General features: G+C 43.6%; 1 protein-coding gene across 1 annotated transcript in view; it reads right to left on the reverse strand.

The window, feature by feature from the left end:
- Nucleotides 1–227: 227 nt before the first annotated feature.
- UGT8 (UDP glycosyltransferase 8) overlaps nt 228–25025 on the reverse strand; it is a 36272-nt gene continuing 11474 nt past the window's right edge. The window contains exons 2-6 of the mRNA XM_041396846.1: nt 19906–20729; nt 6614–6756; nt 4999–5075; nt 3643–3862; nt 228–2546 (exon numbers count right to left, since the gene is read on the reverse strand). Of these exons, the coding sequence (XP_041252780.1) occupies nt 2183–2546; nt 3643–3862; nt 4999–5075; nt 6614–6756; nt 19906–20727 (1626 nt within the window). The 5' untranslated portion in view covers nt 20728–20729 and the 3' untranslated portion in view covers nt 228–2182. The remainder of the gene's footprint in view (nt 2547–3642; nt 3863–4998; nt 5076–6613; nt 6757–19905; nt 20730–25025) is intronic.

The following is a 25025-nucleotide window of genomic DNA, read 5'->3' on the forward strand; positions in this document are numbered from 1 at the left end:
AAAAGTTGTGTGTACCCCAATAAGCATCCACATTTAAGTACACACACACGGTGGGTACTTGGAGACAACCAGCATTCAGCTGTCAAATACATATCATGCATCACAGTAAACACAGAAAAAAAGTTGTGTGTGCCCCAATAAGCATCCACATTTAAGTACACACACACGGTGGGTACTTGGAGACAACCAGCATTCAGCTGAACAAAAATATACTTCCAACAACAGAATTTCTCTATTAAATCCATGTTTATTGCTTAAGTTTTATCACAGTGGAGATTAAATTATGCTTAATCATCCGGTCAGTGCTTTTGTACCTTCTTTAATGCCAAAAAACCCCCACATTTTAAACCAAGTCATTCATACACTCGAAGTCTTCTCACCATCCCACCATTCATCGCCTCTGTGTGCTCCTGTAGTTGCCACGGGCTGCGAGATTGTAAAAAGGTATAGCTAAGAGGCTTATATTTATAATACCATTTTTTTTTTTTGTTCAAGTATTCAGAGAGCAGCACGAGTAGCTGCCCTGCGTATTAGAGACACGTCTGCACTGTTATTTATTGCTGTAGGACCGAGGCTCCTGATGGAATGGCGATGAAATTTTGCATCACTGTGTATGAAGATGAGCTCAGCATCCCGTCATCATCCCAACTCCTCCCATGTTAGTGAGCGACACAAGGCAAAACGGGCTTCCCTCCCTTCCCTTCCAGCCACGGGACCTCGAACTACAAATAAATAAAGCGTACACTCACAACGTGTGTAGTGCAAAATTCCAAGTAAACAGAATGACACGGAAATAAAACTCAAGAGTTGCCAACTTTGGTTCAGCGGGGCAGCAAGGATCCCACGCCCGGCGTTCCCGCCCCGGGAGCACGCACCGCCGCCAGCGTCCCGTGTCGGCGACAATGATTGAAGGAGACTGTGGGAGGCAGGGAGGGGGACACGAGGCCACCTCTGCATGCCAGGTGGCCAGGCCTCACCCCACACACACCACCAGCCCCGGGCAGGACGGCCGGACACCGCCCGCGGCGCGGAATTCCTATTGGCAACTACGTGGAACATGGATTGCGTGGCCCAGACTAATAGAAGGTAATGTTTCTGTTTCTCCAGATACAACCATTGAAAGAGAACATCTACAACATTGCGATTCAGAAAGAACTTAATGAGAATTAACAGGAAAGACATTCAACTCTGGGGGAGCGCTGTGTGGGGGCCGTTCCCTTCAAACAAACCCCAAGGAGTGGTTCGAGTCTTGCACAGCTCTGGGCCATCACAAAACCTTCTGCACTAAGCACAGAGCTAGATTTTTGTAAGTTCTTTTTTTTTCTTTTTGTTGCTGTTGTTTCACTTATTTTTCCTAATTATGCAAATCTACTTCCCACACAGCCGTGTTATTTGGAACTGAAATAAGACTCCCTAATGTTTTTGTGGCATAAATTCTGTATGCAGAGAAAGGCGACAAAATTTTGTCTCGGTTAAAGTTAGGACACGCTGGAGACTTACTCAGGACCCTTTTCTCCAAAGTACTGGCAGCGAGCAGAAGAGTCATGCAGCTTTATCAGTAAAACGAGTACATATTTTTGCCATTTTTCTTCAGTGCTCATTAAGAGTGTTACTATTTTTTTTAAACGTTTGTTTTCTCAGTCCACAACTTGCTATTTCTCGCATAAAGACTGGGGGAAAATCACTTTTGTTTTAAACAGCATTCTTACACAACAGGTTGAACCTTCCACAAAGGAAACACAGAACTAGCACTAGAGAGTTCTCTCAGCTAAAAGGATGGAGATATTAAAATAATAAAAAAATAAAAGGAGAACACCTCTGCAAATAAAAAGAAACCTCTCCTCGTTTGGGACACACACACTGAGCTTTTAAAAGCTGAAAATTCATAAATACGGTCATTGTATAGAACTTCAGAGAATTAAGGCTTCTAAAAACTTCAGTGCCAAAATAACCTCTCTGCATATCAGTATTAAGAATAAAATATTTTCCATTTTAGGTTGTGCTTGCCTTTTTTTTTTTTAAGACTTCTCTTAGTTCCGTAGAATTTTGTCACATAATATTACATACTGAAGGGGAGTGTTAGAACTGCTTATTGAGGTTTTAAGTAGTTGTTAGACTAAGTTACAGCGATAAAATTCGATTACTGATCTGATTCATTACTACTTTACATGGGGCTCTTGGCTCATTTCACCTTTTTTTCATGCTTAATGTGCCCGTTTCTTCTATACTTGCCATTGGGGATCCCGTTCTGGTAGTGTCCATTAACAGCGCTATGTTTGTCATTGGACCAGAGATGTTTGCTCTGCTTGCAGATTAACTTTGCCATCCTGGCCAAAACATAGTAAAGTAAGGCAGCACCCACTAGTAGGACCAAGGCAATATCCAGTAAGAAATACTGAAAGAGGGAGATGCTGTAAACAGCAGCACGTAGATGCTGGGCTCCGTTGTGGCGCAGGATGTAATTGATCCAGTACACAGTCCGGTTCACGGGGTGTCCAGGCTGGTCCTTGTGGATCTCCGACAGCCTCCGCGCCCGCTGCCGGTAGCTGGAGGGGAGGGAAGCAAACAAGGAAGAAAGGAAAAGCTGTCACCTCGTGTCACTGTGCTACTGAATCACCAGAGAAACGCACAACAGAGAGAAACCTGGGGTTGATTTTGCAATAAACCATTTCCGCCCGGGTCCAGAGTTTCGCCCAAAACTTTTGGTTTTTCACCCCGGCAGCTGATCCTGCCAATTTCTTCCTCTCCTGTCTGCAGCTTATTTACACAGGACTTGCCTTTCCACCAAGGATAATTGCACAAGGGGAAGGTGATGCAACTGATGTTATCAAGGCCGCTATCAACATTCCCCCTCTCTGCCGCTGCCCTGCTGCTTGCTCCTGACAGGAATCTCCTTTCCCAGAAACACTCAGCTGCCATGAAAGCAAGAAGCATCAATAGCACCACGCCCCAAAATTAGGGTTAGCCCAATACAACATGCTGCCAGATAACCCCTCACTAATTTTTATCTGGATATGGGTGGTATTACGAGCCAGAACAGAAAAATAACACTAAATATAATTTTTTTATAACAAAATCACAGAGCTTAGAGTCACTCTTCCTGATTACTCCCCATTTTAGATAAAACCCAAACTGTGTGCATGTATCTTGCACCAGGCCAGTGGTATTATGAGCCAGAGCAGGAAAATAACACTTCAAATATAATTTTTTTATAATAAAATCACAGAACTTAAGAGTCACTCTTCCTGATTATTCCCCATTTTAGATAAAACCCAAACTGTGTGCATGTATCTTGCACCAGGCCCTGCAGGCAGCACCATAGCCAGACTTGCTCGTGTGGAGTAATCGAAACAGACACAAAGGGACCTTGGTCTGCAACACGGAATAAGTTGGGACAGGTTTGTTTCCATAACCTCTGTGCCCTCCACATGGCAACTGCTACCAAGAGCAAGCAAGACAATTGAGTTTTGGTGCTGAGCAACTAGCCCAGCACCCACACAGAAACCTCAGCTCTTGGGTAATCTTGGGAAATAGGACAAACACCCGGACTTGCCTCAACTGTACGCACAAATAATAAAACGCAGTTTTTTCCCACTGCACAAGGGCTTCCTATCCATTCACACCCCATCACTCATTCCATACCTGGGGTCATTAATAACTTTTACTAGGGCTTCATACAGCTCACTCTCAGTCATGGTCTTCCAGTTGAGCAGGATTCCCATCCCTTTGGCCTGCACACGGGTCATGGTGTCGTAATGGTCTCCGAAGAGGGGAATGCCCACCACTGGCACCCCGTGGTACATGGTTTCAAAAATGCTGTTCAAGCCTCCGTGACTGAGGAAAGCCTTAATGTTAGAGTGACCTGGAACCACAAGAGGCACGAAAGTTACAAAATGCACTTCCATCTCCTTTACAAAAAGTTGCTGAAGCACCCGGGTACAACAAGTTTATCACCACGTTTCTATAACTGCAATTCAGGCAGGTTAGAATTACTGCAGCTTGTTCTGAAGTTCTACCTAAACTCACTCTGCTGAAATTCTTCATGCATTAAATCATTTCCTTATACACTGAGAGAGAACAGCCAAAGTAAAGAAGGAAAATTCTCATGTGTATGAGTTGTGTAAAATGATTAATGGATTAATTAATATGCATTGCCTACTCCTCAGGAGCTGCAGGTGGTGACTCCAGCAGGTTCAGCAGTACACTTGAGCAAGGGGGAGCACAGTTTGGTATGGGATATAATTTTTTTTACGGCAGGACAACTGATGTCTCACTCTCCCTAAAGTTTCACATGCCTTACTTGAGCTTAGCAAGACCTGACAATCACAGCAACAGCCTCATGTGATGGAAAAATCAGCCTGCCTGCCTCAGAGCAACGCTGTAACCAAAACAAATCTACCTGCTCCAGGAGCCACCTGCCTACTCACTCCCTTCTCCAGCTCACACACACACTGATGCTTAGTGCACTCATCAGCTCCCATCACAGCTGTTTTGGGAACACACAAACACCCAGGTCTCCCAGAAGCAGTCAAATATTCTGTGGCCTCTCAGATCTGCAAGGGGCTCAGGTATCGTTTGACAGGGAAGACAAAGAAAAATAAAATATCAAGTTTCATTTCCCCCTGAGGACATGAAGCACCTCAGTTCAACAGAATGGTTATCAGCTTGCATCATGTACCCAAGCTCTGGTAGAGATTTCTTGTCTTTATAAAACAGTATTTACAGACTCCTAAAACTTACTCTGATGCTCAGTGTCATGACTCCTCCTTGAACAGTACTTGAACTTAGGTAAAACATGAAATTCGTATGAGGGAAAGACAATTAACGGAGAGGCATTCAATTCTCTCTTCAGATCCTAATTTAATATTCTTGCTCCATGACTGCCATGACAGAAATTATCCTGGCTTCACAATAACTGCTAATTCAGTGGAGTATTTTTGAAAGAACAAACTGAACTCAAGTGAGAATAAGCAATAAATAATGGAAACAGATACTCACCAAGGAGGTCATTTTGTGGCAACCATTCGATCAGCTTGGTATTGTTGCCTAAATTCCTTGGTTTGTTTCCTGAAAACCTAAACCAGCAACATGAAATGGAAACAGTTATCAAAGCCTCCCAAGTAACTACTAAAGGATAGGGTTGTTTTGTTCATTAGAGAGGACTGGAACTGCAACTTCAGAAAGAACCAGCCACACTTTCCCAATCAAGCAAGACATGCATTGTTGGAACTCTGGTTACCCAGCAAAGAATCTACAACACATCTTTGCAACTGGCTTGTACTTCTGTATGTCAAAAAAGCCTAAATTATTTATGCTAAGTTGTATAAAAGCAATTAATTATGTCACTGGCTTGCCCTCCCTAACCAGAAGGGCATAAAATCCATAAAAATCCCTTGATTTAGCATCATGATATGATTGCCAAGCAGTACTCATCACTTTTCTGTCCAATACACAAGTCCATGATCCATGGAACAAAACCAAACCCCAAAAAAACTCCAAGTCATATCTGACTGATACTTAAATAGATAAATTTTAATAGAAGGCTTTAAATGAAATTGTTGGGTTTGCATTAAAAAAAGCTACCCTCAAAAGAAATCCACCAGATTGATTTACTACAAAACAGGGATGCTTCCTAAAAAGGCATATTCCAAGGAAAACATGGCAAAAGGACAGAAGAAAATCAGTAAGATACGTTTAGATTATTAATTAGAAGCCAAGCAGTATTGTGGGATTCATAAGAAAACAGTGGCTTACTATAAACCAAAACTATGCCACCTTTACTACCACAGATTCTGTGCCACAGCCTTAAAAAAATCACATATTTCCTGTTCTTTAGTGGGATTTGATCCTTGAACTACAGACAGCGGCAAGGAGATTCCCTAAAATATTGTGGGGAACAGGCCACCAAAACTGTTAATACAGCTCCAAGACTGTGGCAGGGTTGTGAGACACCTACTTAAGGTGTAAGACACTGAATATTTGGGAAAAAAAAATGGTTCACATAACTCCACCAAATTATATCAGTGATGCTTGGTGTGAAGCAGAGCTGAGTAAAGAGTGTTTCAATTTTCACAGAGAGTTGTGAGCACCACTCAAGATGTTTTCAGAACTAAGAACACTTCTTACTGATTCTGACTCCTGAAAATTTCTCTTCCTTCAATTTCTCACAGAGAACAAGCAACTGAAAAATGGAATAATGAAAAAGCCTGTGCTTACACATAAAAAAGGACAAGGGCCTAAAAAAGTGAGGGAAAAGGGGAAGAAGGAAAGAAAATGGAGGCTTTTCATCATCAGGATTAATTCTTGAGCCCTGGGGTAGTTCCTTCATCAAAAATAGAGTATGTCCTAAATGTTCTAATCTTTGCTTGTTTTCACTGTCCCTAATCCTTCCAAGGACACCAACTCAGCCTAGGAGCGTAACCACACCTTATTCTGCCATGAAAATAACTGCTTCTCCTTGTTACTGGGACATTGCAATATTTTCATGCCAAGTGTTTTTCAGGAGCGTCGCATCGTCTGTGCCACTCAGGCAGTCTCAACTCCAGCTTCGGTAACTCCAGTGGGAAACAAGCACGCTCCAAACCACCCCAAGCTGCTCCAACCCTGCCCTTACCTCCAGATAACCCTCTGGGGCAGCCTTGCCAGGGCGTGTGCCAACTTATTGGCGATGTCTTCCGACAGGTACTTGACTCCAGCGCCGAAGGAGACGAGGACAAAGCCGTTCTCGTGAGCGCCGTTCACCCACGCCTGCAGATCCTGCGGGAAACAAAGTCCACACTGAGCACCGCAGAGGCAAGGCACGGGAACAGTAGGCAAAGGTGGCTGAGAAAGAGCAGTTGGTGGTGCCTTTGTTGCTTCAGAAGCCAAGGTTCACGAATCCCAAGCATTCTAGAAGCCACTGTGAACAATGGCTCGAGATTCAGAATCCAGAGCAGAGGCCACGAACAGCAAAACCCTTCCACGTTTGTTTCAGCTGCACTGTTAACCACCAGTGGCTTCAGACAATTTGTCCCTCCTTAACTGAGAAGCTGACACACATTCACAAGTTAACAGGCTGCATTTTAACTCAGCAAGACATGCATACATGGATCTCATAGTACCAGCTTTGGAAGCCCTGCATAGGAGAGGTGTGAATGATCCCGGGATTCAGTTGTGTCATTTCCAGGCTTTAGCAAAGGGAGAGTGCTTCAAAAGCCTTGCTTTGCTTTCATTTGTATAAAACAAATAAACACAACATGAAAGAAGCCAGAGCTTCTAAAGACACTGTCAGTTCCTACTGCTCAAGGAGTAAAGAAAACATATACCTTTTGCTTTTTAATGCATAGATTTAAATTCTGGGTTTTTCCCTAGCAGCAGAAACAATCAAAAAAAAAACTAAAACTGACATATCAGTCAGAAAAAGAATATCTCAGGATATGGTTTAATTCTGCCCTCCTCAACTTTAAGCACAAGCCTGCCCAGCACCAGTGCAGCAATAGGAAATGAGCAAAGAGCAAATGAAGAGCTCACAATGTGCCTCTTGTCCTGGTAATAAATAGGAGGGCAGACAGTAATGGAGTAACGCCGTGCTATCGTATCCGAGCACAAAATCCAGCACGCTGCACCGGGGGCGGTGCACAAAAATATTTCCATTTCCTTTAAAATCCACAGCTCGTCCTTCTCCAGTGCACTCTTGTCCTTTTTTTTATTCATGTGGAGGGAGAGGGAGAAGGCAAAGGAGGGGAAGTGGCTCTGACCTGCCTCGAAGCTGAATCATTTATTAGGGGCTGAACTTGTGACACGAAAGTTTCCAAGTGGTTTTGTGATTTATTTAAAGCTCGTCCTTGAATCTTACTTCAGGACCTAAGGCACACTGCAAATGTCATTGTATTACAGTCACTGCAGTGCTTCAGCTAGTTACATCTTGAAATCTTTCCCATCAGCTGTTTAAAGCTAAAGAGAAAAGAACTTTTTGCGGGCTCTAGGACAAACCATCCTGAAAAGCCCAATTTTCACAGGTCCTGCTCTTCCCAGGGCACTCACCCAGCCAGAGGGGCAGATTCCTGGAGGTTTCCCAAGTGCCTTCCTGATGACACCGCCCTGCCAGAGGTGCTCAGCAAGCCACAAACAAGGTATTGGTGCTGGCTCTCCAACATACAAACGGGGCAGAGCTTGGGATGCAAAGGTCAGGGCAGCCTTGCCTGCAGTGACTGAGAGATGCAGTTCAGGACACTGAGGCAATGTGGCAGGCAACAGCAGCACCTCCTGGGCTGCAAGAAAGCCAGTGCCAGCCTGGAAGAACCCCATGAGATACAGACCTAGAAAGACAGGCTTGGGAGAGCATGCTCCAGCACCGCTTCCTCCAAGCTCAAGCATGGTCCATGCTGATAAGCAGGAGGTCATCAAAGGTGGCAGGAAGATAAACAAAGATTTAAAAAGAAAAGAAAAAAAAAAAGGAAAGAAAGAACACTTGAGTCAGAAACAGGGACAGGTGGAATATCCAGGCACTGCTTGAGCTTTCAGGGATGGGGATGTGGTTTGGAAAGCCAAAGGTAAATGGGACAAGGGACCTCATGTCAAAAAGTTCCAAGTGCTTCCTGCTTTTTTCACTTCAGCCTTTATTGGTTTGGCCTTTGGCAATGCCAGGTCCCTCAGAGCAGAGGGAAAGTCTAAATAAACTGGACACAGACTGCTTACACAGGGCCTAATAGGATGAATTCAGAAATGCCAGGTGTCTGGAAACTGGTGTGGAATGGGTGGGGAAACAGGATAAATAGCAAGTGCCACTTGTGCTTTTACAGAGGAAAATCCATGGAGCAGTCTACTCAGCCTCAACTTTATCCCTAGAAAGTGATGGAAAAGAATCCTGGACCATCCTGGCACCAGAAGGTCCTACCTGTAACAACCTCTCCTTGGCCAGACACTTGACTTCTGCCACTGGAGATGAGCCTGTTCTAGCTGAGGACGGGCTCCCAAAGCCACTGCTCCTCTGTGCTTTAGGAGAAATTCCAGGAGACTCCACAGATCCCATGTATTCACACAGTAACAATAATGCTTCATTATAGGACCACAGAGGAGGTATAAATATTTCCCTGTAATGGGATTTCTAAAATAGCATTCAAAATATCCCCATGTACAAGAAAAAATAGCTGCTAGGTATTTATAATTTTATGTAGATGAACAATAATTTTTAAATGAACTTTGTCACCTACAGACTTCTGCATTTTGTTGTGCAACAGCAAAGCAGCCTGCTCTGTGTTGTTACGGTGGTTTCATGCCCAAGCCTCTCTAATTCTTCCCTTTGAAAGTAATCCCACTGCTTCAGTGGAACATAATATGGACAAAGGTGAATTTTAAATCTTGACAAGATTTGTCCTTGCAAGACAAGATCCTACCATCAGGCCGAAAGCATGGGATTTTTTGTCACATAAAATGGGATTACATTTTAAAAAAAACTGGAATACAAAATAAAATAGTTTGTATCAACAGAGCCTTAATATCCAGACCACAGCTGGATGATGCCTGGCCAAAGCTGAAGCAGAGGAACCTGATGTTGCCCTTGGTGTTCCCTTTAGAAAGCTAAATTAGCAAGAATATAATTAATTCCTCAGGGTGAAAACTGCCCAGTGCCAACCTCAGGAAGACCCAGAGAGTTTCATCTCAGCTTGCTGTGTTTTGACATCACCTGAAAGGTTCTTTCCTATCCCAGATTCTACCTGTGCTTTACATGGTGCTGTGAGCAAGAGGAATTGAGGAATTGCTTACCTGCCCTCTGACCAGCAGCCCCTTTCCAACCTGCTTCCCCAGAGGGGTGCTGGACATCACTACTGCAGAAAATCATCTGCAGACTTTTCAGGATCAAGGTTCTTCCTGCAAACATCTGTGTCATTCCTGGCATAACACAGCCCTGATTCAAGGGGATCACTACATATGGAGGGAGTCAGGTAAAAAGCAGGCAATGGAAAACAGAGAACTTACACTCCATCCTCTTAGAGCTCCCTGAGTTTGTGATCTGCACGAGTCCATTATTCCCAGGTTCCTTAAACTTACTGTAATTATTTCTGTGACAGCTTTTTAGCATGGAATTTCTAAACAGAGGATCCAGTGAAACTGAATCCAAGCAAGTGGCATTGCACAAAGCCTCAGTACTTTTTTTCTTGAATTTTGCCTGTTCTTTGTGCAGTACTCAAGGTGTGATACTCACAGCAGATAAAGAGCAGGCTGTGCTGTTGGCACATCTCTGAAAGGGACTGAATACCTGAGCAGCACTGTGACTACGGCTATGAATGCCACTTAATTCTTGCATGTACACACCTAATGTTCACCAAAGAGAAGCTGGGAGCAAGGCTCACAGAACCAGTGACACAGTGTGTGGAAAAACACACACTGATGCCACAGAACAATTTTGTCTGCCTACAATTTCTGCAGCCTTCAGTCACCTTCCTACCTGTTCACTCACCAGGGCCATAGTAGCCCTGACATCCCCCACAGCAGCCTCGATGAGCCCACAAAAAAGCCCTCAGAGACGCCCAAGTTCATCCCCCATGAACTCACTCCCTTCTTCCCCTTAAATCCACTTACACTTTTGACCTCCAGCACATTCTGCCCCGGCGATCTAATTACTCTCTGTATGCAAAGGCACTGAGTCAGGATGAGTCATTAGAGCCGCCCTCATTAAAATCAGCATTCCCTGATCCGGCAGCACTTCACTGCTCCTGCCTCGAAGCACAGCCACCTCCTTTTGCCCACTTTAAAGGATTTCCAGGTTTCCTGTAAACTCAGGATGGTTTTCTTTAAACACAAGGAAAGGAAATTACCATTTTGGGGGTCTAACCTAAAGAAAAACAATCAGGGTAGGGAGTTTGTTACATGATGATCTGCTTTGAGCCTTCCTCAAACTCTGCTTCAAACATCAATTGAGCACAGAAGTGAGAAGTTAATTCAAACTTAAGATATACATCATCAGGACAGGCATTTCTTTAAATAGCTCTTTCTTTCAGTGACTGGAAGAGAACATCTAACCCTCTCCCTCACCCCAAAATATAAGTCATTTCCAGGTTTTCTTTAAACTGAGGCAAGGGTTTTTCCTTCTAAGCCCTAGCACAGCCAAGAGACAACATTGCCCCTCATTGAGGCTACACTGCCAACTTGACAAACCTAGCAGTGACTTAGAAACAGGCACCTGGCTTTTTCCTTCCAAACCAGCAATCAAACCTGAAGGAATTATAACCCCCAAACCTCGATGAACTTGACAGCAAAACTCCCAATAGGAAGTCTAATGAAGAATCAGAACAGACACTCCCAGAGCTTGTGCACATCACATCCATTTAAAGTGTAGGCCTGGCAAGTCTAACACACCACATTTCCCAACTGAGCTATGAACTATATTTTCCAGCTCAATTTTGGTTTTCATCCAGTTACAGCTTTAGACACGTTCATTATAAAGGACCACCTAATACACATATTATAACCAATTCAAATTTTCACTTAAATGGTTAAAGAAATAATAAATAATGCAAATATCACCCAATACCTATATAATTACAATAATGTTTTCAAAGTTATTTAGAGAATTAATTAAAAAAACACATACTGAAGCTTAAAAAATTTAAAGGGCCTCTACTTGAAACACTGTGCCCAACCCTGCTGGGTCTCTGCTTGTTTCCTTGTAAGTTCTCTGCAAATCCATGTCCTTTGGGAGAAATAGTACAGGACTCTGTGCTTGCATAGGGACAAGAGGCACTTATTGATCCTTGCAGTACTATAGGAGCGAGGGGGGAGGAATAAAGAAATAAAGTCCATCTTTTGAGCAATGTGAGACAGGAATGCTATTGTGCCAGCCCCACTGTGTGGGCTTTGTTCTGCCTGGTTGCCTAATTAGCCATTCTCTGCAGGCCCCGGTGCTGAACACACAGCTGTGAGCAGGGAGTGAGGGCCCAGCTGGCACTAACCAGTGGTGCCTAATACTGAGCTTTGTTTCAGATAAACAAAGTGCACAAATACAAACATAGCCGGGTGTAATATCCGAAGCTTTCCCTGTTCAGCTGCTCCATTCAAATGTGCAATAGCACAAACGCCTGTTCTTCGGATATGGATGCAAACCACCCTTTCCCCAAGGCAGAGCACAGGCATCCTATGCAACTTCTCCTAGATAATGCTGCTTAGAGCAGACAAAAACAGATCTATTTTAAAATAAGAAGCTACATTAAGCCATGTTTAGAAAGGAGATGCTCAATGATAAATTAACAGAAAGGTATAAAGACTTTTTTTTGAGTGTGCAAACTTTTCTGCTGTCCTCTGAATAGTACTTCTCTAGCGTGACATAGTTAAATTCCGTATTAATACACTTTTATTTCAGACTTTACTAACACAACCTATCAGAACAGGTGGTCTAAGGTCATACAGGTGCCCTTATACAACCTTTACCATCACAAAACAAACAGGATCATATAACCTCGAAGTTACAAAATCCCACAATTCCACAGCAAACGCAGAGAAACTATCACTGCAGGCAAAGCAAGCTGTTTGTATTTACTTGCCATGAATTTATAAGTCAGTCTAGAACCAAAAATAGGAGTTTTTATTTGCTTGGAGCAGCAAAGGACACAGAACAGGCCAGTGCACACCGAGGGCACGAGGCAGAGGATGGAGTCAGCCTCCCTGACTCCGCACATCCAGCTGCTTCTGCTGGCTCCGCAGCGCCCGGCGCCTCGCTCACGCTCCCAAGGTTATTTTCCACTGACTGAACTCCTGCCTTTTAACAACTAGGGCCACCAGGCAAAAGCCAGTCTCCCATTTGATCAGGACCTGCTCCCTCCCATATCACCCGTCTTAATTAAGTTCTTAGTTCAATTAAGAGCAGACACGCAGCTCCCCATGAGGACAGGATCCTCCCTAGCCCCCCATTTCCCTCTGTGTTAATAACAAATTAATTCTTCTCTTCCCTGGGCTTTATTAATGACCTCCACCAAACAAAAGCTGCATGCAGTTAATATTCACACAATTTTTTCACATTTTGTGATTCATACTGGCACAGAGCAAGGTAATTACAAAATCAATACCTTGTGCCCATTGAAGAAGCATATTCAGATTGTAGCATTAGACAAAATCCCTGTTTTCTTGCTGGCTAAGAAGAAAAAATCTTGCTACCAGTTGGGAAACAAACTCTAAAGATCTGAATTGTTCCCTGTCAGAACCTCAGCAGTACTAAGTACAGTCACCACATGTTAATCTGACAATGCTGTTAAGTTTTTCAATATTAGACACTGATTCAGCCCTGCTGAAATGCAGAAAACACTTTTGTATTTTTTAACTAATTATTTGCTGTTTATATATATACACACAGTGTTTCTGCCTTCACCAAAACACACGGGGTATGAAAATAAATTTTTTAAAAAGTCTTTAAGATCCTACAAAGCTTTCCTAAAATGGGGTAGTTTCTTATCCCGGACCTTTACTGCCTTTTCTCATTTAGCATCCAAGAGGGACAGCGAGTTTAAGTCCATTTGACTTTAAAGAGGAATTAATTCACACCCCAAACCAGAGTGAGGAAATGCAGCCCCCCAGCCTTTGCTCCCATACCTGAGCCCCCTCTGGAGCTGCAGGGATATCCAGTGAAGCTCTGGGAACAGGCTCTACCCAGAGCTAGAGGTCAACCAGGAAAGTGCCGCGCAAGGACTTCCCTGGTGCAAAAATCCATTACTCACCAGAGCTCTGGCAAGCACCCTGGGAAAGCAACCTTCCTTTCAAATGAATGGGAGGAGTGGAAAACAAGGAGCTTGCCCTTCAGGAGAGGTTATTAAAATCACTGCAGAGAGTGGCAGGTGCAGCAGAGGGATCCTCACACCCAGGGCTCCAATTAGAAGCCTTGCTGGCATTACCCCACAGGCAGCATTCTGTTAAAAAATATCCCAAAAACCACCTTCCTAAGCAGGAATGGAAAAGTTGATGATTATCAAATGGAAATGCAAACCAAGGTTTCACCAACCCTCTCAGCAGCTCCACATGGAACAACAAACTCTACAGGAGTTAAGAAAAAACAGTACTAAGGATGAAGACTGTTTTTACTTATTTTGCCTACAGAACATGAAGTCAAATAAAATTGCTGATAATACAGCTAAGACAATTGACAAGAAGCTAAATTATAAACACAGACCTCTGTATTACAGATGCTGACATACACCCCACCCATAAATCCACGTGATAGTCTCATTTACCTGGAAAATTTTGTCTGTTATTGTTCTAGTATGACACCTGTGCTCTGTGGATGGTAGGAGATAAGGATTCAAACTGCAGCTTTAAATCCTTTAATCTAATAACTGCAATTTCTTCTTCATTTTCCTCTTCAGATAAAACAGCTTTTCTTTCTTCCTGGGGTTTACCTCCTCCCTTTGCTTTTTTTTTTACAGCTTTATGAATACATGTAAAGTGTATATATATACATACATAATACCTATATATATTATAGTTATGTAAAGAAGCCATCAGTCACCAGAATTTCTTTGAAAAGCCTAAGCTCAGCTGGCTGCTGAGCCTGTGTAGGACCCACATCTTCCACCCAGACTCCCCTTGCTCAGGGTGAGCAGCAGAACACATGGCCTGCAGAATTCCCCCCATCAACAGCTCAGGAAGATGTTCCCTCACACAGCTGGAGACACCTCACCCCCCAAAGCAAGGTATTAGCCATAAGCAAATAATCCACTTCACCTTTAAGTAACTAGTACATGAGAAAAGCAGGCTTGATTAATGTATTTGGGTTTTTTTTCCAAGTCAGTAATACTAATAATTAGGCTTGCTACTCATAAATGTCAAGTTTTGAGCACATCCCAACTTGCCAAATTACAGGAATGTGGTACCGAAACTCAAGGATGTTCCAAATACCCCAGGAAAAAAGAACACCCTTTGAAATAAACTCCCATCTTCTGTTTTATGTTATGAATGGGAAAAACATCATTATTTGTCCTCTATGGAGGTCATCCCCCAAAATTTGGAAGAGACACTCAGTTAAACCACTGCAAGTTCCCAAAATGAATAAATCTTGTTAGTTTGTGTGTTCCAATATGAACATTATCAATTAGAGTATTTAAAACCACTAAGCCTGTTTACAGTAGTAGCTTATCAAAGTGGTTTTTGTTTGGTTTTTTTTGTTTGGTGTTTTTTTTTTTCTTTTTTAATGAATAAAAATAACCAAGCCACTCCTCTTGCTTTTAGATTTCAGCTTTCATCACCTGATCTGACCAACATCTAAGGTCTGGAACTTCTATTTTCCATCCCCAATACAAACAACTGCTTGAACTCAACAAATAACCAGCCTGGACTGTAATCCATGAACCAAGTAAATTTGCTTTTTGATGGACAGCACAGGCTTACTGAAGGTTTGGTGCTCCTTGGTCAGCTCATGGGACGCCAGCGTGATTCCTGGCATGTGCACCTGGAGGACCTGCCTTCCTTACAAGTTTAACTGGAGACACTTAACCAAGGCTCCAGAATCAACCCTGTGTCCTTTCCCCTGTTTCTTGCACTAAACAGATGCTGAGTCACATTTCTTCCCAAATTTAAAATGCAGCAGTACAGCAGACCAGACATGGCTCACCAGCCCGGTCCTGCTGGAGCAGCTGAGACTGGACACGACGGTTTGAGGACTGTGGGTGCCTGGAGAGCTCACACAATCCTTTCTTGTGGATCAAAACATCAAATTCTAGGGGGGAAGAAGCTTTACCTAAAATAATTTCAGAGCCAAAAGACACGATCATACAGTTGAGTACAGAACTTACGCAGTGCTGCATCATCTCCATCATCCTTAAAAGACTTTTTGCCTCCCCAGCTGACAACCATACGTATTTTAGAACAGCTCTGGAATTGCTTCACATCACCAGAAATTTACTGTCCAAACAGGTCTGTAAGAACTATTCCCTGGACTTTAAAAATAATGTTAAAATGATGGTGCTACGCCATGCACAACAATCTGCTACAGTCTGCAAGGGCTTACAGAAGTGTCCTTGAATCTGAATGAAGGAGAAAAGCCAGGTTTAAGGAATAAAACATCTCCCAACTCTTTTTCAAGATACATATCAGCTAACACACCTAGTAAACATAGAACTGTCAGCAAGGCTCAGGGAGGGAAAAAAAACCCGAGAAAACGAACCAAAAAAACCAAAATATTTTTTAGCAAAGATATTTCAAAGGCACCAATTTGCTGCATAGACTTTGATGTGTATAATAATGAGCTCAGATAAGAGATGTCCATGGAGGAGTGAGGAAGTTCCTGTAATTATCTGTTGACAGCTGCAGCTGTAAGGACAACTTATTACTCCAAACTGAGAACACCCTCCTCTGCAGCATAAATTCAGTTCCCTCATGGACTGAGTACTTCCCAAGGCAGCTGCTTGGAGCAGCCCTCAGCTTCCTGCCCTGATTCAGGGACTTACCAAGCTGATTAATGCCTAGTACACATCAACCTGGTCACAAGGTATAAATGCCAGAGAAGAGGTTTCCCTGTTGTTGCTTATAAGGGTGTGCCTTTAAAAAGCCAGCTTCATTCAGATCCCTCTGGAGAAATGTAGTGAGGAAGAGGCAGAGGAGCCTGTGGTTTTCCTAATGGCCAATGACAGTTATCTGAAAAATACTGCCAGGGAACACTATGCCCTCAATAGTTTAAGGCACTGATGCCCTTAAGGACCCGATAGCCAGTCTCTAGCTTTTCATCTTTTAAGGCTAATTCTGTTCACACTGTCCTCTAAATAATTCAGCATATGGTTTTGTGAGATACGTACACAAATGCTGGACTCTGCACCCACCAGCCATAAGCAAATAAAATTTCACAAGCACGTGGGATAAGTCACCTTAACCATCTCCTTGTTTTTAACTAAGCAGCACAGCACACTTTGAGCAAGAAGCACAGTCCAAACTCAGTTTAACCAGTGAAAATGTCACACTGGCTCTCACAGACCACAACCAGAACCGCCTATGCAGAGCTTTGCAAAGCCACCATCAGCCCTCCCAGCACGGCAGAGCACAGCGACAGGGTGTGCTCGGCTCCATCCACCTGCAGCAGGGATCCGAAGGGACAACGTGCCATCCCCAGGCACTTCAGCCACTGCCTGCCCAGCCCTGCCGAGGAGGGAGCCGCAAGGCACCGCAGGGAGCCGGGCAGAGCGGTGACCTCCAAAGGACCCGCTGCTCCCGCCGCTGGCTCCCCCTCCTTGGCACGCCGATCACTGCGACTTCCCGAGGGACACTGCGCCAAGCGCAGCCCGACACCAGGACACTGCCCGGGAGGGAGAGCAGCGAGGAGGATCGGAGCCTTCCCGAGGCATCTGGGCAAGCTGCGACCCAAAGGCACGCCCGCGGTTTGTGTGCCACAGCCGGGGGCTGCTGCGAAATTGCTACAGAGCTCAGCGGCGGCTGAAAATCATGCTTGACACAAGCTAACTGCGGATCAGCAGGGACGATGTGCCCCAGGATCGAAATATTAATGCAGATGGGACAGCAAAGCTGGGTCAGGTTTTATATATTTATATATATATATATTATTAACACAGGTGACCAGCAAAGCTGGATCAGGTTTGTTTCCCCTCACACTGTTACATGACATGAATATTCAGCACCCACTGCTACGTGCTACCTTTAAATCTGTGCTTTTCCAACTTTTCTTTCAAGAAGTTCGGGGAAGGGCTGCAGAATCTGAGCAGCCACAAAACAGAGCTACCCCATCCCCTGGAATGAAAGAATGGCCACCATGTAACACCTTAAGAGATCTTGACCTTTGTCTCCTCATTGACCACTTGTTACTATCTGCCTCTTCATTTTAAGATGCTGCTTATGAACAGAAAGCTAGAACTTTTATGTGTAGGCATTCCATTATGATTAAACAAACCACTTGGTTATTTTTGGTGAGGGGGGGGAAAAAGGAAAAAGCTGTTGACAACACAGGGGTGTCACTACTGAGGTGCCCCAGGTAGTCTGAGCAGGTATTTTGGACTTGAAAGAACACCCCTGGTTTTTTTTTTTTCCCCAATACTTTTCTAGCAGACAAAGTTAGGCTATTTGCATGCAGTTTTGGAGAATTGAAGACCCCTGAAAGACTTGTAATAATAGCTTTAGTGGGCAAATTTTAGCTGCTATGTCCTGCTACGTGCTCCCCTTTTCTAATCATCATCCACAGACAAGAAAATTACTTGAGAGAGCTGCTGAAGCATCACCAGTTCCAGCCCAGCACAGAAACATGAACTAGCTCTGCTTCTGGCTCACCTTAATGCACCAAACCAGAAGCTGCAGAAAATAAATTAGCCAAGGCTGCTGCCTTGGAGATGCAGCAAGAGCAGAGAACAGCCGCAGCACGCGCTATCCGCACTCGCGGTTCTCATCTGCCAGGACACAGGGACACTTCGGAATTTCATCCAATTGCTCAGCAGACACAAAATGACTGCCCAATAATTTACCTACAAAACACACCACAGGGGTATGTGTAACAGCTTAGGCATGGACAAATGACAGGATAAAAGAGGAATGTGCTCACTTGGTCCCTCTCTCCTGTTCAATGAAAACTCATGCTTTGAAAACTAAGAATGAATTGCCTGATAGAATTGAAAAGGTAAAAAATGTCTCAGCTCACAAATAATTCTAGGTAGTTCCTTCCCCCCTCTGTAACAAATAATTGCCACCATTTACTTGACCTACAGATCTGTTTCAAGGTCACTGTCACTCCTGTTACACAGAACATCAAAAGGCACAAAACAGACAGTGTTCATCTCATTGTCCATATTGATTATGCAAATACCTTTTTTCTCTAACAGAAAAAGGAAATATCAGTCTGGAAAATGAAGGAAAAAATCTAGTTAGCAAAGTTTTCCTGAAGAGAAAACAGGGATGAACTTCTAGACAGCACAAGGGTACTTTCAGTCTGCTTTCTCAGGGTACCTGACCCTTCCTGAACACAAACACACCGATGCCCATGTGGAAAGAGCCAAATAGAAGCAGCACTGCTATGGCAATCTCTGATGACACCCTGGAGAACAGACAACAGCACTTGCCATACAAAAAGCAAAGGCTGAAACAGCCATTTTAAAAAGCAAGTTGTTGAGCACTGCAGGTCTACCTAGCCCTTTTTATCATCCAGCATCCATTAAAAACGCCCTCCAATTCAAGATCTATTTGTTTACGTGCACCTAAACAGAAGTGCAAAGGACATGGTTTTCTGGGAGATTGTTCTTCCTGTCACTCACCACAGTATTGCTCAACAGAGTCATTCTTAGGTGTAACATATCAAAGATCACTGACCTAATCAAACTTAATAATTAATCTGTGCAGCCAGGATTTCTGCAGTCCAGTCACTATCACTGTTTCAGTTTGAAGTTCTGAGCCTTGTGCACGTGCACAGTGAAAATACATATCTGAATGCAGCCTTAGAGCTTTCTTTGCCAACTCTTATCTCCATTTATCGCTCGGTACAGTCTTCCCAGGCTTACGTACACCTGGAGTTAGAGTCATTATCAAACCTAAGGGAGGCACAAAAACAAATACCATAAAAACACCCATAGCATGAAGTCACTCAGCATAACCTACCAGCAGGCTTCTTTTAGCATGAACAGTATTCATCCATTCTACCTCATGTTCATTTTAAACCATGTCTGGTTAAAAGCTGCTGATGTGATTTCCAAGGCAGAGTGCACAGTTTCTCACCTCTAGCACAGCATTTAGCACCTCACTCGAAAGCAAAATACTTCCTGCATCCAAAAATGATCAATTTTGTTGAATTTGTGACCAACAGTTCCCCTCACCACCACACGAAGTGATTTCCACGGAATATTGCACCAAGCAACAAAAGAAAAGGTCCCACCTGAAAAAATCTCTGCTTAAAAACAGCCACTCATGGCATGAGGTCAAGCAGAAAGCACAGGAATTACTGTAAAACTCAGCAAACCTTACTTCTGGCAGAGGGCTGGCCGGCTTCGTTAGGATTCCTCCCACATAAACAACGTTGGGTAGCGTAGGTCTCGGAAACTCCAGCGCTACATCAGTACAAAGCATCCACAGGCTGGATCCATGGACCAAGTCATACATGGACCGCTCTGGAAGAACCTTGTGTTTCTGCATTATCCTTTCATATTTTGGCAGAACCAAAAAACTGACTCCAAACCTTGAAATAAGATAAACAACAGTGTTTTTAATCCTCTCGAATAGGTTCATGTGATCCGTCAGCAGCGAGTTAAATTCTGGAACGTAGGACAGGGGAGCTGGAGCGCCCACTTCTGCTGGATACCAGAGGCCGGTGGAAAACACGGCGTACTTAACCCCTAAAAGATGGGCTATAACAAATCCACACATCTCATTGGGATCTACCAGGAGCAGGTCAAACTTCTCCTGTTTGAGGGCACGCATGAGGTTTCGGTTGCCAACGATCATGTCGCAGTTCTTGGAGTAGTGGTCCAGGATATCGAACAGTTCGAGGGCAGTCAGCCTCCCCGAGAAGATACTCCTCATCTTGGACTGCAGGAAATCATCCGAGGTGCTGCTGTTAAAGATCCCTGGGTAGCGCTGAAGTCTGTAGTGATTAGATGGAGGAATCTCTCTGCCCTCAGAGAGGAGAAACACTGTCTGGTGACCTTGGTCGTGCAAGGCTGAGGCCAGAGTCTTGAAAATATAAAGATGGCTTTCAAACATAATTGGCGGCACAACAACGATTTTGGCAGCCCTCGCTATCCCAACAGCACTCCACAGGAGAATGAAGGCTGGAGCGTACGGCTTCATAGCTGCAAGGAGAAATAAGAGCATTACATCACAGACAACAGGACTACATTTTGCGGTTCGAGCACACCACCCTTTCCTTTGCATGGTTAAGAGTGCTTCCACTGAGTCCTTCTCCAATAGATACCCACAGGCTTCGAGTTGTCCTCCTTCAAGCTGCAACTCTGCTCTGATTTTAGCATAACGTTTTCATCGGTTTTGTTTTCACATAAGCTAACAGGACAGAGAAGATTGAGGACTTTTTTTCCTCCTAAAAGGACATGCATATTCACACTATGTTTTTCTTTCGTATCAATGACAATCAGATACATAGGAGCAGAAAGCAAAAAATCAGGCAGCAGGATGCTTCTATTGACTTAAACCAACTTTGAGCCTCCAAAAATGACATTCTGCTTACAAGAACAAGAATAATAACAGGACTTAGTACTGCACACATGAACAACACTTGAACAGGTACTTGATTCTCAACCTACTTAAATCAGCACAAACACCCATTTGAACACCAGTTGAAAAACCCCAGTGCCATCCTGAAAGCACTGCTCCTGAGAGCAGCACACTGCTGGGGAAAGGGAAAATACTTTTTACACGTGGTTGGGTGATCTGAAATGCTGTATGCAGCAGAGGAAAGCAAAGTGCCTTAGAAGCACAACAAGGACATGTCAGAAACTCCTCAGTCACCATCACCCTCCTAGAAGAGAGGATTGAGTACAAGCCAAACCGAACAAACAATCTGCTCTTTCCTCATGCCAAACCAATCCAGGTGGAAGCCTCAGTCTGTTGCAGTGTCCTTCATAAATAAAAACAACAGATAACGCTGCTATTCAGTCCTTATCTCCCTATGGTATAGCCATATAATGCTCCTACAACCCTCCTCCCTCCTGAGACTGCTCAGGACTTTTTCTTAGTTAATGTTACATGGGTTACTGGCTAACAAATAGAGCATCTCAGATTTTATACAGCTATTTATAAATTACTATATTCCTATACACTTTTTATGTAAAAAGTTTGAGGGATTTTTTGAGTTCTATTACTCTGTAGTAGGTTTTCTGAAGGATGTCCTTTTCAGGTAGTTGTAGGCAGCAGTTAGATCTCCACTGAGCTTCTTTTTCCCCCAGCTCCCTCAGTTAATTCTCACAGAACTTATTCTCCAGATCCTTCACCAGGGCAGCTTCACTGCCCTCAGCAGGATGTGCTCCAGCACCTCCATATTGTTCATGAGGTGAGAGGCCCAGAAATGAACACAGCACTCAAGGTGTGGTCTCAAAGGGCCAAGTACAGAGGGAAAACCACTGCCCTGGCCCATGCTCAGTTATCCTGAACAGGACTCTGCTGGAGGGTAACGCTCCAGTGCTAGGAAAAGTAAGTAAACATGGTTCACCAATGAAACATCCAAGAAAAATGATGAATCAAACTCAGAAAAATCCCATTATTGATTCCATCTCCCCATGCTAGAAGCATTCCCACGGTATTGAGTTACTGCTCCTGTCAACAGGAGCAATATTGCAAAACCATGAATGGAGGTGCAGGACTGGGAAACTCAGTTATGTTTCTATCAGCAGCAGAAATCAAAGGTTACAGGAGCCTGAGGGCTCCTGGGGATCCCACACGTTGCCACAGGCTGGCCCTACTTACAACTCCTGATCCAAGGCCTAGAGCACAGCACAGAAGACAATCCTTAGCCCTAAGGCATATTTTCCATGGCAGGGGTGACACACATGCCACCAAAAGCCATGGGAACTACAGCTACCATTCCCTAGGATGTCGACAGTGTTTTCCCACTGCTTTCTGTCCCCACACTTACCTGGAAGCCAAGTTTTAAACAGAAATCACATTGGACATTCTACTCCTTGTGAAGGTATTATAAATACTAACATGAAAACCTGGCAATACACTTAAAAGCATTTACCAAACATTATTTTTTATCCTCTTGCAGTGTATCAGTGTCAAGAGATGACACAACACACTTTGCTGGCAGTCTGTGCCTTGTGGTATCTTCAGAACTGGTAAAACAATAATCACTTCTCAAAAACCTATTATGCAACTCCCCTTTTCAACATAAGCACCTTCCACAGGAGCTGGAAAATATGTGTACAGGACCTGCCAAGCCATAGCGATATGAAACACATGATGCTATTAGAGCAATGCCAATTAAGTGACATTTTTACTGGGAAAAATTGCATTGACCTTCTATTGAACTTCTGGCAGGAACCTGCAGCCTCATCATTTCAGACCCTGGCCAGAGAGAAGCAGGGAGCTCAGGTTTGAATTCCGCAGGAGCAAGGGCAATAGGTTACAGCATTCTGTAAGCCAATAAATCATGAGCCCAATTCCCATTTGGCAGACTGGGACTGGGGAATAGGTGGGTGCCCGGTGCCACCAGCAGAACATCAACACACAACCACCCAAGATCAGCTCCAGCCTCTCCCCCAGACACTTCCCCAGTCCAACTGCCCTCCCCCAGCACAGCAGGCATTTCCCCCAGGACACTTTGCCTATTCCAGTGGGAATTTCTGATTCAGCTCATCTCCCAAAGCAGCAGGCAGTGCCCAGGCTCAGAAGTCTTTACAAGTGTCAGGACAATGCCAAGGTGGTGCTCAGCTGGAAGCCAGCTACTGACAACTAGAGCTCAGGGATTCTTCCTACTAACTCCTAGCCACAATGGAGCTGTCAACTCCCAGAACAAATCACTGGCCAAAATAAATAAAAAGGATCAACGTCCAATGCAACTGCCTTCTGTTTCTGCACACCAGGAGAATGAAAAAGAATTGTTAGGTGTCCTGACAGAAAAGAGGAAAGAAAAGCCCAGAGACACAGAATGATGCACTTCTCTAAGATGGTTAACAATATAAAACCATTTTGTACCTCTGTCTGAAGTCCTTCTTCTTAGGATTTGCCTCCATTAAACATGACTGTTTCGGCGTCTGAGCTGGCATGCAACATTCTTTTATCACAGAAGGTGGTAAAAAGGAAAATCCCAATTTGCTAAAAAAACCCCAAAACATAACACAACCCCCAACCAAACAACACCCACAAAATGATCACTGAATTGAAGCCATTCCTTTCAGCCAAAAAAGCCCCAAAAACAAAGCTATGGAGAAGAGCCAGATGCAGAATGGCATTACAGTAGTGAAACCAACTACTCATTGTAACGGGTTCTCTTATTGGAGCACAGCAAGAAAAAGTTAAACATTAACTTCTTGGTATGCCTTTAACTTTAGGAGTAGCTGTTGGAGTAGGTTTAATGACCTCCATGTGGGGGTTTTCAAATGAAAGAGGAAGTGTGAGTTTTAAAGGGTTACAGAAAATCAAGCACACTCCTGGACAGTCAGACTGTTGGAGCAGTTTTCAGCTGACCAAAACATTTCTAAATCATGGTTTATTTCTTTTAAGAAAGTATTTTTCCATTCACACAGAAGGACCAAGCAGGACCTACAACAAGTGTGACTACACAAAAATTAAATGTGACTACACAAAATCATGATTTACAGAAGAAAAAAAAAAAAAAAACAAGAGGGCGGGTCTTCCCCCCCTTTTTCACAAAGTTGTGATACTTAAAGCTCCATGTGGGGGTTTTCAAATGAAAGAGGAAGTGTGAGTTTTAAAGGGTTACAGAAAATCAAGCACACTCCTGGACAGTCAGACTGTTGGAGCAGTTTTCAGCTGACCAAAACATTTCTAAATCATGGTTTATTTCTTTTAAGAAAGTATTTTTCCATTCACACAGAAGGACCAAGCAGGACCTACAACAAGTGTGACTACACAAAAATTAAATGTGACTACACATAAAATCATGATTTACAGAAGGAAAAAAAAAAAAAAGGAGGATCTTCCCCCCCTTCTTCACAAAGTTGTGATACTTGAAGGTTGGGCAATGTGGAAATGAACTGAATGACTTGGAAATAAGCACAGGGCTAGCTGACTTGTAGAATACTAATTTAAACATTAAGACTTAATGTCATTTATATAAACATCAATCTTAAATTAGTTTAGATAAATTCCAAGTAATAATTGGTGTAACAGTCAATTACAGTCCTAGAACACGTACCCAAGATTACATTTAGATTTGCTGCCAATCCTTAATAATCTGCTAATCACTGCTAATAGAACTTTTTGGCATGTTTGAGGCTTTTTTCCTGCTTTACACTCCTGGCTGCCTACCTGCTATTTCTGAAACTCAGAAATAGCTATTTCCATGCCAGCAATACCATTATGCATATTTTCCTCCATCACAGAGGGATCCAGAAGCAGAGGAGCCTCTCACTCACCTCCATCCAGCACAGCCTGAACGCAAACTGCTCCCA

This window comes from Onychostruthus taczanowskii, unplaced genomic scaffold, assembly GCF_017590055.1.
Source record: "Onychostruthus taczanowskii isolate IOZ18803 unplaced genomic scaffold, ASM1759005v1 scaffold131, whole genome shotgun sequence".
Classification (NCBI taxonomy): domain Eukaryota; kingdom Metazoa; phylum Chordata; class Aves; order Passeriformes; family Passeridae; genus Onychostruthus; species Onychostruthus taczanowskii.